The sequence below is a fragment of the Cyrtonyx montezumae genome, unplaced genomic scaffold (genome assembly GCF_038088225.1).
Source record: "Cyrtonyx montezumae isolate F1298 unplaced genomic scaffold, pur_monq_1.0 scaffold_10, whole genome shotgun sequence".
Taxonomy (NCBI): Eukaryota; Metazoa; Chordata; class Aves; order Galliformes; family Odontophoridae; genus Cyrtonyx; species Cyrtonyx montezumae.
In genome coordinates, this window is record NW_027071826.1 from 35920359 (window position 1) to 35933195 (window position 12837).

Sequence of the window (12837 nt, forward strand, 5' to 3'; positions counted from 1 at the left end):
CTTCAAAGCAGTTGTGAACTGCCAACTAAAATTAGCCCCAAGATATGCAAAAATTACTTTAAAGAAATTCTCCACTGCAGTGTTTCCTGAAGAATCAGTATCACAGCAGCACATACACCGTGAACACAAACACCACAACCCATTGATTCTGACAGTGGTCAGATTCAGGCTCCAAATAGAGTCCAAGCTGCATCACAGATGGCTCTACCCTGTAAATACCAGGACTATCTCACTTTTCCAAATTCACCCAGCATACAAACACAAACTTCTGAGCAGTCAAAATCCATGAGGTAAATACACAATCCCTTCTCAGAAAGGGCTTACACATTGATAATAGTCAATGGTAAATTCTAACAGCAATCCTGACTCTTTACCGGTTTGCTCACAAATTCTGCTAAGCACTGCAGTCATAACACAAAAGTGGGCAAGACAAAACATAGAAGTACAATTCTTCACTAAGTCAATCTGTCACAAGGCTTTTTATTATTATTACTTAGAAGCCTGAATAGAAAACAGGAATTTTTAGACAGTGAGTAATGAGCAGGTACAGGTGAGGTGGCAGGAAGATTTTAAGACAGTGCTAGATTCCCACGTGGGTCACTATCAATGAGAAAAGAGCTTCCTTTACACTGTTTTGCCTAGGTGAACTGCAAGACCTACAGATGACATTCAAAATACTTATGTTCCTGAAAGATCATGATTTCATTTCTTTCTCATGGGAAGAAGCATTTAAAGCTTTATCTTGTAAAACGTCTGCAGGTATTGTGATGCTCGGTATCCATCCTGCAAATCTCTAGAGTAAGTTAAGGAATATGCTATCATTTTTGTACGTGGACTTGGACACTTCAGTTACAGACTTCATAAATAACCATTTCCTCTGCTTTGGGAACACAGGCACGAATATTCCCCTTCCAAGTGATTCTGAAGGATCTGCAGATTTCACACACACGCTAGAATTGCTTTTGAACCACACAGTTTGAGACAAAAATAGCAAGGAATATTTATGGGCGCAGTGAAAAACTGAATTTTAAATAAGATGCTTGAAGAATGACAGTTTTACCTTGACACGTATAATACTGAAATCTAGCAGATAAGAACTACATTATTATTATGAAAGGCATAGTACTAAACAGCCTAGAGATAGAAGTGAAAGCTACCACAAAGACCTATTTTTATGGAGGCAAAAAGAAGAAAAAGGTTCTGAAAAACCTGAATTAATTTCAACTAAAAACAATAAATCATCTAGGAACTTAGATGAGTTTTTCCTAATAATCCAGAGAGAATTTTGTTCCGAATGAACACATAACATGCAACCACAGAAAACCATTTCTCTGCAAAGGGAAACCTGCTATGTACCAGCATGATACAGTGCACACTCAGCAACCACTCACCCTCTCATTCATATCCTCGCTTAAGACCTCCTTGAGATGTGCTGCTGACAAGGATAAAGAGCCCGAAGTGTAATTTTAAGTCCAGTTTGCATCACCTGAGTCTAAAGATATCACAACAGACCACAACACACCGAGGAGACTCAACACAGTATGACAACACACACACGGGACAGAGAAGACTGCTCATGGAGCATGACTCCAGTTCCAGGATAAAGCTTTCACAGAGTACATAAACACACATAAATTATGTCCCAAACTGAAATTCTTTTCTCTGAGTTTAACAAAGACTCCTGTTCAGCTTAGGGTCTTCACTACTTGCTCCTCGCTGTTGCTAGCTGAATTCAGGCTGAACAGAGAGTAGTTCTTTCTTCTGCAACACGTGGATCCAAAATGGCTAAAAGTTTCATGCTTGTCAAGATGTCAGAAAGACCTCCTTTACCTGGGATGACAATTATGCTCTATTACACTGCTGTCATAAACAAATGTGCCTGCTCTGTCTGTCACACTCCAGACCTGTGAGCTATCTATATAACCCTATAGGGAAATCTCTGCAGATTTATTTGCCCCAGGACTTTAAAGCAGTTTACATTTTCTCCTTTCGTGCTACCCAGCTTTCCAGCCCCTAATGTATATTTCAGCTTTATGTGCTTGAATCAAGTGTGAACAAGATGTTTAGATGACATCTGGGAATTCTCTTCCTGGACGTGCAAATATGGAAAGGCTCTCTTTTCACCAGTACACAACACTTCTTCCAACAAAGCCTCTCTCCTGCCTCAAAAACCTTATGATAGAACAATTCAAGATATCGCATTCCAAACCTTCAAGAGAAAGATCATTAGAGGGCCTAGGTAACTTTTCTACAATTCCCATTCCAATAAAAAAATGCAGTATTTTATTTTGCTTTGATCTATACTGTTGCATTGGTTTGTTTCCTTCACCAAATAAGTGATCAATGGATAAAAATGGAATTTCTCACCTGAGGACAGTTACCAAGGCAAGAAATAACAGCAAAAAGTCCTAGGAGATGGTAAACTAAAAGATAAGAAGCAATATTGAAAACACCTAGATTATAATAAAACATTAAGACATTCAAGTCAAGATTGATAAACAAGAACGCAGAAACACATCTGAAGACACTGAACTACCACTGCTGTTTCAGTAGGAAACATCACATTATCCCTACTTAAGGCTTCTGTTGGCATGCAGAGGTGCAGCCAGGTCCCAGAGCAAATATAAAAATCCTGCTCCTACCCAGAGGTCTCTCAATCAGCAGAAATGAAACAGGACATAAAGCTCCAGGATGCATGGTGCACCCACCTTCACATTTCCTACAACAAAGCAAAGGTGTAAGGATTTTTAAAGACATGCCACAGCAGCATTACTCCCAACCAAGCTGCCTCTTACTGACTTGAGTCCAGACACCTTGCATTGTGCAGATCTCCCAAGAATACAGCTGAGGGAAATGAAAAAAAAATTTATTATGGCTACATGGTGCCAAGTCACTGCGGTGTTTTAATCTAATCTAGCTGATGAACTATTCTATTAGAAAAAGCAATAGAAAAGACAGCTAAAAGACCTAGGGAGGTTATTCAGCAGGTTATTACTGTGACTGCTAGTTCAAAGATGTAAGCCTGAAGGGCCAGACAAGCACAAGCAAAAAAAAAAACAAAAAAAAACACACAACAAATCAAGACGCTCAGGAAGACCAAGCTGTCACAGAACAGAAGCTAAGCATATTTTAAGGTCAATATCTCCACCAAATTTTCTCCTAGATCAAGCGAGCTCCCGCTGAAACATACCCCATGAGCACACTGACGCGGCACAATGGGAGAAAGCTGCAGCATTTGAAAAATGCTCTTTTGACGACTTCTGGCAGAAGGAATGTCTGCGCCTTGAAGGTGAGAACGTTCGGGCCACGGATCCCAGGAATTTGAGGGAGTAAAGGTTCTGTCTTATTATAACGCAGCCTCTCTACTTCCTCCTCGTAAACAGTCCTATAAAAATCTCAAGCTCTTATTAACCTTTACGGCCCCTTCACGTGTTTATCACCCACTTTACGACCGGCCCCTCCTGCTTTTTTATATTTCATTCCAACGGCGCCCACCGCCGTTCCCCCGACGCCCGAGGCTGCACCCCTCTCACGGCGATAACCCCCCAGCGCCGCACTCACCCACAGCCAACCCGACTCCCCCCTCAGCGGCCCCAGAGCCGGAGCCCGCTCCCGGCGCAGCTCCCGCGCCGCTCGGTAGGGCCCCGCACCGCCGCACTCCCGCCCCCCACCGGCGGCGCCGCCCCGGGCTGCACTCACACCGCAGCGCCCCCCGCCGCCGCCCCACGGCCTGAGGCGCTGTCACCGCTTCGATCGGGAACGAAGACCGGCGGCCTCCGGGCCCGGCAGGACTGCCGGCAACCCGGGACAACGCGCGCGGGAGAAGGCGGAGGGCGGCCCCCGCGGGCCCAAATACCTGTGCGGTGCGAGGAAACGGACGCGGGGGAGCGAGGCGCACTGCCGAGGCTGCCGCCGCGGCCCGGCACGGGCGGGATAGGGGCCGAGCGCGTGGGAAGCGGGGCAGAAAAGCAGCCGTTACCTGCGCGAGGCGGGCCGCGCTCTCCGCGGACTCCACGCCGCTCCTGCCCGGCCCGGCCCGAGCTCCTCCTGGCGGCCGCCGCCCTCGCCTGCCCCCGGAGACCCACCCGCAGCCGCACAGCTCCCTACGCCGCCTCAGGCCGGCTTCGCAAGATGGCGGCGCTTCCGGGAGAGACCACGCGGGGCGCGAGGCGGGGGGAGGCCGTGCCCTCGCCCGCGGGACGCCCCCTGCGCGCGCAGCAACACCACGGCGCCGCTCCCCCGCGCGCTCCCTAGCGGTGCGCCCGCCCGCCCGGCCGCGATGGGGGTGGCGGCGGCGCTGGGCGCCGGGGCGGCGCGGTTGCTTTTCTACCCGACGCTGCTGTACACGGCGCTGCGGGCGCGGCTGCCCGGCTCCCGCCGGCCCTGGTTCCACCGCATCGACCGCGCCGTCCTGCTGGGAGCGCTGCCGCTGCGGGGCCGCAGCCGTAGGGTAAGGGGGCGCGGCGGGGCGGGCCGGAGAAGCCTGGCGGGGCGTGACGGTGGCTGTGCTCGCAGCTGGTGGCCGAGGAGAACGTGCGCGCCGTCGTCACCCTGAACGAGGAGTACGAGACCCGCTTCCTCTGCTGCTCTGCGCAGGTGGGCTCCGCTCGGCCTCGAGACGGACCGGGAGGGGCAGGTGGGAGTGGCACGGTGGGCGGGGGGGCCCTCACCCCGCTGCTCTCCTCGCCGCAGTCGCGGCACCGCCGCGTCTCCCTGCTGATGTGTCGGCAGGCTCTGGGTTTTCTTTCTCGAGAGCGCAAACCGGAGCTTAAGCGAATGAATCCGCCGTTTGTTGCAGGAGTGGGAAGCGCTGGGAGTGGAGCAGCTGCGCCTCGGCACTGTGGATCTGACCGGAGTCCCCACCTTGGAAAACCTACACAAGGGCGTCGCGTTCATCCTGAAGCACCGGGAGCGCGGTAACAGCGTCTATGTGCACTGCAAGGCAGGACGCTCCCGCAGTGCCACGGTGGTGGCAGCATATTTGATCCAAGTAAGGACAGCTTTGTATGTAATGTGTTTTTTTTCACTGACTCGATGCAAGCACAGCCGACCACTGCTACCTGTCTCGAGGAGCACCTGTGTGCTCATATTCTGTGGTTTTAGAGCTTGGACTCAATACCCATTTCCGGAGAGGCAGACAGCAAAGCCCCAAACTCATGCTGTCATCTGTTCTGTAGAACTTTACAAATGCAGGGTAAATGAACAAGTGACACTTAAATTTGTTGAACAGCAGTCCAAGCTTTCTTTAGTAATCTCATTTATTTTCCTATACCTTGCTTGCTTGGACTTATGACACGAGTTATTAGCAGAAATGCTGGCAAAGGTGTCCTGATTTTACAGGAAACTGCTGTTGTGCCAGAGCTTTGAAACATGATGTGGCACTGTCTATAGCAGTTCTAGCAAAATAGTCAAGTGTTCAAGAAGCTGATGGTCCACTGGGCCACTAATAGAGAAAGTTCTGAAAAGGTTTTGAGAGACTCTGAGGTTCTTAATTCATTCTAGGCTCACTGAGCAGGTAACTGTTTTTGTTGCTCAGACCTTTTCCTTGGTTGTCTGAAATGGTGAGCCTTTCTTTGCTTCTTGGTAAATACAACTCGGGATCAAGAGAAGTAGCATTCCTGAGTTCTCTGCAGAGCCAGCTGGGTAAGACAGCACTAAAAACAAAATCCCACTTACGGATCCTAATGATGGTGCTGCTCAACGCTCCTTGGAAAATCTTTCCGTAGTGATGCACTAACTGTTTAAGTACCAGGGTAAGAGTAACATCTTAATAAAACACCACTCCTTCTTTCTGGTCTGGTAGGAGAAGAACAAGAAACTATTCATAACATGCAGGAATTCTGAGTGAGATAGAAAATGAAGGTCCTAGGCAGCAACCGTTCATCCCTCCTTAACTGAAGAACTCGTTTCATGAAATTGCGCTGAGGCTGAGGCCCTTCTGAGGGAGTTTAAGTAAACAGAAGGGATAAAGATGTGAGTTCTTTAGCAGTACTATCATTACCTGTAGTATCCAGAGGGGCTGCATTAAGTGGTGCAAGGATGGAATGGATTTTCACTTCCTGGGTTTCTGCCTTTTCAGCTGCATCACTGGAGCCCTCAGGAAGCAATAGAGGCTATTGCCAAGATCCGTCCCCACATCCTTATTCGGCGTAAACAAGTTCAGGTCCTGGAGACTTTTCACAAGGATGTTACTGCTAGGACAACTGCAGAGCATCAGTGAGAACTATCAGAACCTCAGTCTTAGCTCCTTTACTTACGTGTTGTACTTCTTGCCCCTCAATAAATAAGTTTTTACATAAATTATGGTAAAGGAGAGTTTGGGCTGTTTCATTATAACTTTTTATCCTTGTGTCCACTTTTTTCTTGGAATGCCATAGTTCTCACCCACACTAGTGCTGAGCTGAGCCATGATCCATGGAAAGCTCTGTAATCCTTGCAGCAAAGAAAAGAAGACTTTGTCTCAGCAGAGACTTTATTCAGATTCTTACCCAAAGGGTTACAGTGCCAACAGAGAAGTGTAGGAGGAAGTGGTCTTAATTCCATCTTTTACCAATAGTATGTTATGATTACAGGTGGGGATTTCCTGTACAGTAAAGGAAGCCACTACTCATAAGAACAATCTCCCTCTGTATGCTAGGTGATGACAGAGCAATAAGCAAACTCCCAGATTGTTACCACTCCTCTAGAAGTGCTGAATAACGCACCCTACTTGGGGTCAGCTCTGGAATCTGTCTGCTGCAAATATTTCTGCCACTTTCTCCTGCATTTAGGGACACAGGAACGTTTAAGAGGGTACATTCCTGGAAAACAGACAGCGCAAATCTAACTCTGTGACTGACAATGGCAGCAACACATAGTCTCCCAGGCAATTAAAACTTACCGTCGGTGCCAAGGAGGATGTCCTCCATATGCTATAGGATTTGTGGACGGGTTCCAAGCTAAAAAAGCCACTTACTGTTGTTTGGGCCTCAAACACAAGCAGCTTATCATCAAGGGATCACAGTAATAGCATTTAGTCCATCTGAAATCTAAGATGCATCAGTTCGCCTTTAATAGTGCTATCTAAAAGAACAGGCTTGTACTTCCTCTGTGCAGATGGGCTCTTTACTAGATGTTATGAGCTTGTAGTAATTGGGACTGGTGCTGAGGCTGGTGGGTACCTCTGAGCTGCGCAGCAGAACACCGTTGCTGAGTCCTATTACCAGGCCTATTCTTCCCCATTAGGCCAGGACAAACTGCAGGTTAGTGAGCAGCACTTTGATGCCACTTGTGACTGTTACAACAGAGGTGGCTGGGTTAAGTTTAAAAGTATTTGCATCACCCTTTTTATAGCGGTCTCGAAAAACATAGATGCTGCCATTGCAGCTGGCAATCTTCCAGAGGGACGGCACTGAGCTCCAGGCATCTGGCAGGCACAGCCGGGTGAAGCTATCCAGTAAGGGATTATAGCAAAGCAGCGAATCCCCCTCAGCTACAATAAACACCACATCCTTGTGTACAGCAGCATGCATGCGTCCTGCAAAAGGCAGTACATATGGCTTCACATGACATTTCTCTGTGTTGGTATCGTAGCACTGAATAAGCCGAGAGGGCTTAGTGAAGAAGTCCAAGTCATTTTCCTCCCCGCCCAGGAGGTAAATGACACCATTCAGATTTACACCTGCAGCCCCAGATACAGCCACTTCCAACTGGCTGGTCTCTGTCCAGACATTGTCTCGTACTCTGTAGTATATGACAGCATTAGAGAGAGTGTCTTGCAGCGTTTTGCCCCCTAAGGAGTATATTGCATCCTTACTTGGGACGGAGACAAGAGTGTGCTGGAGCCGGTCACGGGGCAGAGGGGCACACCACTCCCAGTCTATAGTTGCATTGTTGCACTTCCACATGCGTCGCGGAATGGAGCCACCAACAACGTATAGGTCACTACCATGTTTGCAGGCAGCTGTGATCTGGTGACACAAGCTGTTCTGGCCACTCACACTGATGGAGTCATCATCAGCACAATGCAGGGAGACAGCGAGTGAATGTGTTCGTGATGACTCCTTTCCAATCAGGTAGATGTGAACATTTTCTCCAATCACCTAAGAAATGAGGAATTTGTCAATCTTAGCAGAACTAGGCCTGTCTACACAAAAGTCAGTGATGTCCAAAACTGATTTTTATCAGCATCTCAGGACTCACCTATGAGCCTGAGGCACGCAGTCTGCTTCCCAAGCCACGCTGCCCTAAAGCATGCAGCCATATCTGACATAGCAAAGTATCAACCAACTTCACTGGAATCTCTGTGACTGCAGTTGAATGAAGGGCTGGTCACATCACTGCTGGACTAACTGTTGCAAGGGGAATGCCAAATAAAAATTTCTCAATGGTCTTGCAAAGAACTGAGCATCTGGTAAAATGAGTTATTTGTGGCAACACTAACCACCAGTGCAAGCTACCTCAGGTTAAAATTTAAAATAGCCATCAGTGGGGTTGTTATTTACAACAATAAAAGTATTCCTCATGCAAACACCACGAATTTCAATTGCATTTCTAACTTTTAAATCACACCTGTGAGCAGAATATACCCTGCCTTGGAAAGTGCAGAACTGCTGAGTGCCAGCCTGGAAGAGAAGGTCTTTTTATACCTTCAGACTTGATCGCAGAGTCTCTGAAAAGCCTGCACGCTCCTCCTTGTTGAAGTTGATCCAGGTTTCTATGGCAGCCGTTGGGTTCTGAGAACATGGAACGCCATCTGTGGTTTGGAGACAGAAAGGAATTTATGGTATCTATACACAGGTACAGAGGAACATCCTTTCATGCAACTCCTTCGCACATTCCCACCACAAGCCCTACCTTCTAGAGAAGGAGAAAATATACATAGGCTTACAGATTCTGGCAGGCATGATCAGCAAGTTGCCAGCTAGGCAACTACATGAAGTTTCCTTGTTTAAGTATCAGGAGACAATGCTGGCAAATCTAAAGCATTCTGGATAAATTTTGACAAGAACTTATGTCTAAGAGGGGCAGAGCAGGGAAGAAGCCCTATGCTGCTTTGTGACAATGAAAAACATTATCTCAATTAAGCATTTAGGCAAAACAATTCTCTTATTTAATTCTCAGCATTTGCATTTCTTGAATCACTGACTGGTCTCAGAAACTTATCTAGCAAAGGTCACCTTTGCAGGAATTGTTTGGTCTTGAGGGTCATCTCTGACAGTGCTCAGACAACATCTCTGTCACTGCCATCCTGTTAACATTTGGAAGTCCCCTGTGAGCTCCTATAGCTTTCTTCAGCAGTGTGGCACTTAGCATAACACGCTGCATCGGATTTCTATCAGCTACCAAGCATACCTAAAAGTTTCTGTTATGCCACAGACTACTGCATCATCATCATCATCATCATCAATATATTACTTAGAAAGTATCGCCTTGTAGTTTGAAAGTCAGCTAGCTGCTCTGACACTCACAATTACGCTCGCGCTCATCAAGAGGCTTCCCTTTTAAAGGCTCTCTGACTTCATAGTTTGCCCTCACAACAAACCATGAATTCAGCCATGCTGCAGGCATCCCACAAAATTCCAACTTCTTCTCCACAGTGAAAGGAATGAGGAAAAGGGGGGAAGAAAAGCAAGTACTCTGTATTTTACTTGTTTACAGAATTATTTTCTAAATAAAGCAAGAAAGGAAGGGATAATCTCTCAGAACCCAAGTCCAGCATATTTGAATGTATGAGCTTCTACTCCATTCTTGCTTCCTCTAACAGTGATATGTAACTGTATAAAAATGGAGTTCTGACTGAAGTATTGAGAAAAGGCTTTAAAGTACTGCCTGTACCAGCAGAGAATCTCTGAGGACTGTTGTTGAATGAAGTTGTTAACGTGTTGACAAATCCTTCACAACAGTGTCATTGCATCCATTATATTTACATTGCAGGTAATTACTGCATTACCTAAAATGTTACAGTGCCTCTGTGTCACTCAGCTGAGTGTCTTGCCTTAACAATCCTAGTAATTATATAAAATTGTTAATAATACTAACAGAGTCTAGAAATATGGCCTGTGTGCTCAAGCCTTACAAATGTTGAGTTGTTACATTGCGATCTTAAATGACAAAGATTTAAAATAAAAGAAAAACATGCTCATAAGATGTTTATTTTGTAAGGCTTATTTGTTTTACTTTCAGAGAAAAATAAATTATGTTGAAAGTCACTTAGTTATGTTTAAAAACCTGGAATACTTTCATTCTGTTGCCTCAGAAACTGGTGAGAATTACTAGGATTCTCTAAGTCTACCTTTTTTTTTTCTTTTTAGCATACATCCTTCATTTCCATTGACAGTTTATGGTGTTTTCTTCTCATTAATTTATTCAGACTGTTTTGCATTGCTTAGCCAAGCCTCTGAATAGACAGTGGTTATGAAAGCTCATATCTTTCAACCTGTTTTATCCCTGCTAGACTCTCAGATTCAAAGTCTCTTCCCAGATGCAGGTCATGGTTGATCTCTAGCACTCCTTACCCGTAAGGATGTCTGTCAGTAGGCGAAGAGGTAGGTGCAGGAACTCTTCTGTGTCTTGTAGCTGAGACAAATGTGACTTTGCACAGTGTTTGGCAGCCGTGTAGAGCTCCATGTCACTGTGCTGGTCTGCCAGCCACATCACCTGCAGACAGTTCCTGACCTGCACTGTACGGGCCAGAAAACGGGAACATTCTTCAAAAAGGGCAGTCAGCTGGTACATGTCTGCTACTTCATAGGTTTCCTGCAACTCCTCAGCCCTCAGCTTTACAGTCCCATGGTAAATATAGTCCACAAGGAGCTGAAAGACACTCTCACTAACATCCTGCAGCTCAATCACCCGGTTGTGAGCCTCCTTCAGGTTAGAAGTGAACATGGAACGAAAAAAACAGCTCTGGGCTGAGAGGACCAAACGGTGCAGCTGGAATTCTTTGCCTTCCACTGATATTGTAACATCAGCAAAGAGCTCATCCTCCAAACATAATTTCATAATTCCCTGGGCCACACGGCCTGAGTGCGAGCGATCAGTGAACGTGTAGTTAACAAAGTAGTTCTCTTCTGCAGAGGAGCCTCCAGTCTCTTCTGATGAGTCCATGGTGCCACACAGATCAGACCTCCAGCAATCTGCAAAATAACAACAATTATAACGTTTTCTCCCTCCACTAACGAGTTTATGCAATCCTTCAGGATATGGGGAAAAACGAAGCATATTGGTAACCAGACTGAACATAAATAGCACAGCAAGAAGCTTCTGCTTCAGTTTCAGAACCTAAAACCACTGAAACAAAGTAGAAGTTGGCATGATTAAAATTATAATATATACCAAATTTTCAGTACAGTGAGCATTGCATCCCAGCAGAATCAAAAGATTTGCATATCTTTCTGCAACTCATTGCACTGACACAAAGAAATGCAGCAACAGCTATTCAAGTGGAAAGTCCAGTGGCTGCCCTTGGAAACTTGCAAAGCCAAGGAAAGTGACACCACTGCAGCTGGGCTAGGTGGGAGAGAAAAGGGTTGAAGTATCATACTGCAAAGAGCACAATTAATTAGCATCCAAAAACAATGTGATGAATTTTTGCACTGCACCAAATAAGGTGACTTTGTTTTTACCAAGAAGTCTGTCAGACACAACCAATGGTCCTTCAGGCCAACTACACAAAATAACTGATGGCCGTATTTGCTGATGTGCCACAAATTTCCAGCATGCAAAATGATTTGCTAGAAGCTGTTAGTCACCATTTCCAAAATGAAAAGGAGGACTCGGTCTGCAACAGTAATCAGCAGAGATAACTGGCAGTGTTCTGAATCAAAGAAGCTCCTGACCCAGGTAAGGACTGCTGTAGAAAAGGGACTTTTCTTTAACACGGCTCCTAGTGGCATTAAGAACAGAGGCCTGCTTGCATTCCCTCTAGTAGTGCACCCCAACTATCCACTGTGGTGACTGAAAGCAAAACTGAACCAACTAATACTGAACGTGATTTCCAATACATAACATCTCAAACATGTGACTTCTCTCCAGGAGATTAATGGTTACTTTTCCATGCTTTCAAACATGCATGTTCTTGCAACAGCTCTACTGGTACAGGACAGTTCCTAATTCACTTCACTCAAGCTTTGCTCACTGGAGGCAGTTCCTGCACCCGACGGCCTGGACAGGTCCCTCCCACCCCGAACGTCCGTCTCTAAGCACGACCTCGTAGTTCTACGGCAATTCTCTCGGTTTGAATGCGCCACCCATCATGCCACGAGACTGAGTTAATGACCCCAGAACACCTCAGCGCTTCGTTTCCAGCTTTAGCAGGTACGAGCCTGTCCCGCAGCGCTCAGACCTCCGGATGCTTCCAGTCAGACACCCAACAGCGGCAGCCCCAAAGCCCCGACACGGGGGGCTGCCCGTAGCCCTAGTGGCTCCCGAAGGCGGGGGCCGGGTCACGGGAAAGCGTCAGCAACGGCTACAGACCACGAGGAAGGACACGGGATTTACAGCAGACATAACGCTTGAGAAAAATTCAAACGGGACGGCCGTGTCTTGGGAAGCTAAGGGCCACACGGCGCTGCCAACGCACAGCACAGCACAGCACAGCACAGCCACCGGGCGGAGAGCGCGGCGCTGCGGCACTCGGCGCCCGGGCTCCCTCAGCTTCCCCTCCGCAGAGCACAGCAGGCCCGGGCCGGGCCGCGCTCCGCCCGTCGCGACACCCACCTGCGGCTCCTCCCTTCATGCCGCCGCCGCCGTCCGCCCCGGGGTGCTCCAGCGGCTCCCCCGCGCCCCTCACCCTGCACCAGGCGCCGCCGAGGCACTCACCGCTTCCGGCCACCCACCCGGAAGCACCACCGAGCG

At 47.3% G+C, this 12837-nt stretch overlaps 3 protein-coding genes across 7 annotated transcripts in view; 1 reads left to right on the forward strand and 2 right to left on the reverse strand.

The window, feature by feature from the left end:
• The window catches only part of CELF1 (CUGBP Elav-like family member 1), a 59715-nt gene extending 55593 nt beyond the window's left edge, over positions 1–4122 (reverse strand). For 2 of the 3 annotated variants that reach the window (XM_065754931.1, XM_065754929.1), the window contains exon 1: positions 3980–4122. The gene's annotated coding sequence lies outside the window, so the exon portion shown is untranslated. Of the gene's footprint in view, positions 1–2708; positions 2741–3979 lie in introns of those variants that run through there. The other variant, XM_065754930.1, reaches the window with a different exon arrangement.
• A 157-nt stretch (positions 4123–4279) lies between these two features.
• Positions 4280–6309, forward strand: PTPMT1 (protein tyrosine phosphatase mitochondrial 1). The gene is made up of 4 exons (XM_065754941.1): positions 4280–4450; positions 4516–4596; positions 4799–4990; positions 6080–6309. The coding sequence occupies exons 1-4, from the start codon at positions 4280–4282 to the stop codon at positions 6218–6220; spliced, it is 585 nt and encodes a 194-aa protein (XP_065611013.1). The 3' UTR covers positions 6221–6309.
• Positions 6310–6408: 99 nt separating this feature from the next.
• On the reverse strand, positions 6409–12805 carry KBTBD4 (kelch repeat and BTB domain containing 4). Of its 3 annotated transcripts, none has more exons than XM_065754938.1 (4): positions 12802–12805; positions 10497–11117; positions 8628–8734; positions 6409–8081 (listed from the first exon to the last, which is right to left on the reverse strand). In XM_065754938.1, the coding sequence occupies exons 2-4, from the start codon at positions 11086–11088 to the stop codon at positions 7221–7223; spliced, it is 1560 nt and encodes a 519-aa protein (XP_065611010.1). In that variant the 5' UTR covers positions 11089–11117; positions 12802–12805; the 3' UTR covers positions 6409–7220. The 3 variants fall into 3 exon arrangements, with proteins under 3 accessions (XP_065611010.1, XP_065611009.1, XP_065611008.1); XM_065754937.1 differs by lacking the exon at positions 12802–12805 and adding an exon at positions 12700–12721; XM_065754936.1 differs by lacking the exon at positions 12802–12805 and having other exon boundaries at positions 10497–11617.
• Between the last annotated feature and the right edge of the window lie 32 nt (positions 12806–12837).

Coding starts and splice junctions, on each gene's coding strand:
- KBTBD4 (XM_065754936.1), bottom strand. CDS start 11,223: ATGTTCAGTCTGGTTACCAATATGCTTCGTTTTTCCCCATATCCTGAA. Junction 8,735..10,496: donor ACTGACAGACATCCTTACGG/GTAAGGAGTGCT, acceptor TCCAAACCACAG/ATGGCGTTCCATGTTCTCAG. Junction 8,082..8,627: donor CTCTGCGATCAAGTCTGAAG/GTATAAAAAGAC, acceptor CTCATTTCTTAG/GTGATTGGAGAAAATGTTCA.
- PTPMT1 (XM_065754941.1), top strand. CDS start 4,280: ATGGGGGTGGCGGCGGCGCTGGGCGCCGGGGCGGCGCGGTTGCTTTTC. Junction 4,451..4,515: donor TGCGGGGCCGCAGCCGTAGG/GTAAGGGGGCGC, acceptor CTGTGCTCGCAG/CTGGTGGCCGAGGAGAACGT. Junction 4,991..6,079: donor TGGCAGCATATTTGATCCAA/GTAAGGACAGCT, acceptor CTGCCTTTTCAG/CTGCATCACTGGAGCCCTCA.